Source organism: Caenorhabditis briggsae, assembly GCF_000004555.2.
Source record: "Caenorhabditis briggsae complete genome, chrIV, whole genome shotgun sequence".
NCBI classification, from domain to species: domain Eukaryota; kingdom Metazoa; phylum Nematoda; class Chromadorea; order Rhabditida; family Rhabditidae; genus Caenorhabditis; species Caenorhabditis briggsae.
The window spans coordinates 13635979-13641950 of record NC_013487.2 but is presented as its reverse complement, the minus strand read 5'-3'; the positions used below and the strand labels follow the sequence as shown (position 1 = coordinate 13641950).

Below are 5972 nucleotides of genomic sequence, written 5' to 3'. Positions count from 1 at the left end.
CTGAAATTTTGGATATTTTGAGACTGCTATCCAATATCCAATCCTCTAGACAACAGTCGATCCGATGTCAACAATACGTACCATCAAAAGATGAGAAAGAATTCGGGTCGGGTATATACTTACTGTTAACGTCGGATTACCCTCAAAATATCCTAAATTTCAGATATCACTCTCACCCAAATAAGCGTATTGTAGAAAGTTAGTGTCGATCAAAAAATTGGTTCAAAATCGGATTTCATGAGTAATGTTTCAAAATCCACAAAAAGACACGTGAAATCAGAGAAAATTTGAATTGTTTCACTAGGTACAGAATCGGTTTGCCTACCGATTTTGTGCCTCGTGGCACAATTCAAATGATACTTGAATTTGGCGTGACCACTTTTTCCTTTAAAAAAGTACAAAATCGGGAGACAAACCGATTCTGTACCTGTAGAAGAAAAGAAGGTACAGAGCATCAAGAAGTTCAAAATGCAGGAAGATTGGTTGTCACCCGGATTTGAGCAAACTACTACCACTGTCCCCAATTGTCCACACTGTCCAATTTTAATTTGTCCACCTTTTTTTGTTCAAGATCATTTTCAGATCCATCAAATAAACATTTTCTATAACTTTGACTAATTTCTGGAATATTCATAATTTTTGTACAGAAAATGCAGACATCTGGTGAAACTGAAATAAATGCTACATGGTACATGAAATCATCAATTCGAGCTGTTTCTATACATGCGAAAAAAATTCTTCAAATTTCAACCGTCTTATATCAACAAAACTACAAATTGTATCAATTATTTGTGAAACAGGTACTTTTTAAAAAAAAAAAAAACGATCTGGGAAGATTTTTCCCAAAAGTACTATTTTTACTGGTGAGTTGGACATGCCTCACAACCGTTTTCCTGAAATTTGGGATCTCGAAATATTTCGAGCTAAAAAAAAACGAAATATCGGAATCTTGAATTTTCTGAATTTTCAAAACTTGAAATTTCTGAATCTCGGAACATTCCGAATTGTCGAAAACCGAAATTTTCGGAATTTTGATTTCTGTTTCACGCACCTTGATCGTTTGAATGATGAATAATCGAGAAATCAATCAAACTGAAAAATGTATTAATCAATTGGGAAACAGTGATTTAAAAAAAAAAAAAAACTGAACCTCGAAAGATTTTTCATAAAAGTACTATTTTTAATGGTGACTTGGACTGCCTAGTATTAATAATCTTTCAGCTTTAATATTTAGTAGAGAAAAGTTTCTGAAACCGTAATTTCCTTTCAAATATTTTCAAAAGTTTAATAAGGAGTGAACATTGGATTTTTCTGGGCGTCAAGAGGTCTCTTAAGCTGATTTTGTAAACGGATTTATCATAACGACTTAAAGTGTTCCATTGTTAGTATAACAGCATTGACAGAGATAAACAGTTCAAAAATTAGGAGCAAATTTGAAACAGCAATTTTTTAAACAAAAAATTACTGTTTCAAAAAGTGTTTAGTTTTGGAAAGAAGGAATGAGTTGTGCCTCGCATGATTAGAACATCAAATTACATTGAAAAATCAAATTTAAAACTTGGAAAATCTTGTGATGTGATAAAATTATCTAAAATGAAGAAGTAATTAATATCATGTAATTAATATCAATTAATATAAATTAATTTTATAATTTAAAACGTTCTTCCCCATTTTTTTCATTTTCAGAAAGAAAGAATTTAGAACTTTACGAGGTTTTAGCTAGCTCGGTTTCCCTATAAAAAAAATAATAAATAGTTTTAGCCAGTTTTTGAATTATTAAAAAACACTAAAAACAAATTTTCTGTTTCAAATTTTCTAAAGAGTATTCACTATTTCCAAACAATTGATTAAACGATTTTTCAAATTTCAGCCAACTTTGAAATTTCTTTCCGTACTCTAGAAATTTTTAAAAGGAATTTTTGAAAGCAAAAATATGAAATCATAAAAATTCTTCATTTGAAAATTTTTTCAGAACTTTCTATATATAAAAAGCACTTTAGGATTTTAGGATTCCAAAAGAACCAATATTCTAGAAATGTTCGAAAACCTATTTTTAATATTTTTAAACGATAAAATATTATTAAATCAATTTTTGACTTTCTCAAAATTAAAAATCCATTTTGTGTCCATTTTTCAATGTGCTATCAGGATACAGGCCCAATTAAAATTGATAGTTTAAAAATTTTCAAAAAAAAATTGGAAATTTGAAACAGTAAATTATTTTTCCATCGTTTTTTAATTTTCTGAAAAATCAAAAATCTCCTTTCTAATTCGCCAGACAACTTCAGTTTTGACGGGAAATTGACCAATGTTTGCCATTTCCAGCCCTTTTTTCAATCGATAGAATATTCTAATCAAAGGATCAGCTCTAATTTCATCAACCACCAGAACTGCAAATTTTTGAAACAGTAATTTTTAGTTTACCCATAATTTGCTCCTATCATTATATAGTTTGTGTATTGCGTCAGCTTTTTTTCCTGAAAATCAAAGATCGAAATGTTTTCCTTCCGTCAACTGTCAAGTACACATAGTTTGTGGCAATCAGGCAAATAGAAGAATTTGCTTCAAGAGGCGAAGGGTTTTTCTTGACAAAAAAGAGCAGTGGACATACTTGAAAAAGGAATGGAACAAGAGAAAAGAGATGAGAAGATCATCCAGTTGTAATAGAAGAGCTAAACTGTAATTTGAATTTCTGAAATTATAAACAAAAAACTATAAGATTCAGTCAAAAGTTTCACCATTAAAATTTTCTGTTTCTGTAAATCTTTTTTTCCGTAAAAATGTTGAAACAGAAGAAAGTTCTAGTTATTCTTTCAAAGAGAAGAAAGTAGAATTGCAAATGTTCAAAAAAACTGTTTCAAAATATAAATTTAAGAAAAAGGAACAAGAGGAAAACACTGAAATTTTCACCAGCTTTTCGAAAATGTCTGTTTCATCAAACATATTTTTAAATCCAACACTCATTTGATTAATTTCATAGCAAACTGATCATTTTAATTTGAATAATTTAGAAGAAAATAAAATGTGACCATGAAATCATATTTGTTGTGTAAACCCATTCTAGGAAAACTAACATTAAATTTGGAACTTAAATCATATTACCGTATTGCCTACAGTTAGCTCACCGAAACCATCTACTTTGAGATCAATTATCTCATTTTCTTTGAGAGATATCAAAAATTTGTCAACTGATAGATTACTTATCTTAATATCACCAATATTTTATCAGCTGACAGACTCTTGATATCTGCCATAGGAACCGAGATAATTGAGCTCCGTGGAGAGCTTCGATTGGAACAAATACGATACATTTCCGTTTCAAAAAACATATTTCATTAATATAAACTACAATATTTTAATATGAGATGGCTGAATTTATTTAAAAAGAAAGAAATATGACCAGGAACTCAAAGCGGGTTGCACACATTGAATATACATAACTTGAATCCAATTATACGGTTTTCCGAAACAGTAAAAATAAAGTTTGCAATTTTCGAAACAAAATTGTTCTTACTGGTCTTCCGTTTGTCCGTTAAAGGAGGCCAGACACGAAAGTCTACGGGATTTTCATGGGGCGAGACCATGCATTCGGACGGAAAGTCGTGCGATTGCGACCAATGCGCGCTACTTGACGCGCATATATTTTTTTTAGTACACACCAGATTTCTTCAATATTAGGCGATAATTCCAGACTTTTTATCGATACCCTGTCATTCCATGATGTCGCCGCAAGAAAACAGAAAAAAAAAAAACGAAAATGGACAGGTGGGAATCGAACCCGCGATGCGCGAGCGACAAACAAGCGCGTTCACCTCTAGACCACGCGGCGCCTGGCGTCTACTGCCGCTAAAACGGTTATGAAACGAGGAGTGTGCCGCCGCTTGGAAGAACGTTCGCGTTCTCGTTTGTACGGCAACATGGAGTTATGGTTGGGTGACCATACATATTTTCTGACTGTACTGTGTCATATATCAAAAAACTAGAACTTTGAAATTTTTCATGTCTGGCCTCCTTTAATGCATTCTTTGACTATGTTCTGTTTCGAAGAGAATAGGAATTCTATGGGGTTTTGGAAGTGTGCTGATCTAATCACTCATATTTCAAAAATACACTCATCGTACAGTATGTATCTTTTAGTATGTGAAAAGCGAAAAATTCATAGAAAATTATTGAAATTTTGTTCTAAGAAGTTGATATTCTGGGCCAAATATGAGATGTTCCGGTTTCTTCATTATTTTTTGAGGACCAGTCTTCAATTGATCGCTTGAATAATATAATTTCATATTATATGGTTTTCCAAAACAGTAAACATTAAATTTGCATTTCGAGAAAACATTTCGGCTGTTTCAAAAAATACGTAAAGTTTATCTGATGTGCAAGCAACTTATTGGTCGACTGTCCTTTCGATTTACAATTATCTTTTCAGTTTCACAGAGGATATGAATTACATGGGGGTTATGAGGGGTGCTGTGTTATTTTTTTTTGTTGGTGCAAATATAGAATCATCAAATGCGGGGCATTATTTTCTAGGAAATTCTTATTCGGATATTTCAATGTACTTCTAGACATGTGATCCAAAAAAAAAATCAACGATTCAATAAATTACTGTTTCAAAACGAACATATTTAGTCAATGAGACATTTGTTCGATTATTATCGTTGTTTTATGTTTCTTATACTTCAAATTTTCGAAAAACAGTAATTTTCAATTACAAGTCAGCCAGAATGACCCTCTTAACTTATAAACTTGAGCTCAGCCATCTCATTTTTTCTGAAAGATATCAAAAGTTTGTGGGCTTCTATTGGAGAAAATACAGTACATGGCCGTTTCAAAAAAAATATTTCGTTAGTATGAACTACAACATTTCAATAAGAGGTGGCCTTGTTATATAGAAGACAGAAATATGACAGGTCGGGATTAAAACCTTGAATATATAACTTGAACCATATCATACGATTCCCAAAACAGTAAAAATTAAGTTAGTGATTTTCGAACAAATTTTCAATGTTTCAAAAAATCCTGAAGTTTTTTAAGTGCACAATAAACCTATTAGTCGGTAGCTTCTCAGAATTTTAAAATATACGAAAATTAGGCATTCAAGTTTACTTTAAGTCTTTTTTTGGTGAAAATGTTCAAAAAAAAAGATTTCTTGTTTAGAGAAAAATTATAACTGTATGCAAGTACTTACAAATGTTAATATTCATATATAACTTGAACCAACTTATACGTTTTCCGAAACAGTAACAAACGAAACTTGTACTTTTCGAATAAAAATTCGATGTTTCAAAAAATCCTAAAATTTGTTAAGTGCGCAAGAAACTTGCTGGTCTTCCGACTTTCGGTGTTTTTTCTAAAAAAAACTTTTTCTGTTTCGCAGTGAATATGAAATTCTATGGGGTTCATGAGTGGTGCTAGTTTCGACCGAAGGAGTACGATAATTTAGACCGAAAGAGATGACTGAAAGTCATTGTACACTGTCACGTCAAAGAAGTATACCGGAACTTCCGAAAATGCCCAAAAATCTCCTGCCCCTTCAAGAGGCGCGGTTTTAAAGGGGGACTTCGACCAAACATTTTTATTGCCTTGAAATGTTTCAAAAAATATGTATTTTTCTAATATTATTGCGAAAAAATTCAAAAAAAATCCTAAATGCCCGAAAAACTGCGTTGAAAAGAAAATATGATTTGAATTGCCTGTCAAATGGCTTTAAATGCCTTAAAAATAACTTAAAGTGAATGAAAAATGGCTTAAAATGCCTAAAAATAAACCCTAAATTTCTGAAAATGCCTGAAAATTGCCTGAAAATGGCTCAAAAATGCTAAAAAATTGATAAAATGTTGAAAATGAAGTCAACATTTGCTGAAAATGGCTTGGCTTAAAAATGGCTTAAAATCCCTGAAAAATGGCCTAAAATGCCCGGAAAATAACTTTGCAATACCTGGAAAATGTGCTTTAAATGCCTGAAAAATGGC

The 5972-nt window shown here is 31.6% G+C and overlaps 2 protein-coding genes across 2 annotated transcripts in view; one reads left to right on the top strand and one right to left on the bottom strand.

Annotated features, from left to right (window-relative positions):
* CBG21279 overlaps positions 1–876 on the bottom strand; it is a gene marked incomplete at both ends in the record, with an annotated part of 1116 nt that extends 240 nt beyond the window's left edge. Inside the window, 2 exons of the mRNA XM_045236146.1 lie at positions 557–621; positions 825–876. Coding sequence (XP_045097269.1) covers positions 557–621; positions 825–876 — 117 coding nt within the window. The remainder of the gene's footprint in view (positions 1–556; positions 622–824) is intronic.
* CBG21275 overlaps positions 1–5972 on the top strand; it is a gene marked incomplete at both ends in the record, with an annotated part of 23583 nt that overhangs the window by 1075 nt on the left and 16536 nt on the right. The gene's annotated exons all lie outside the window — the stretch shown is intronic.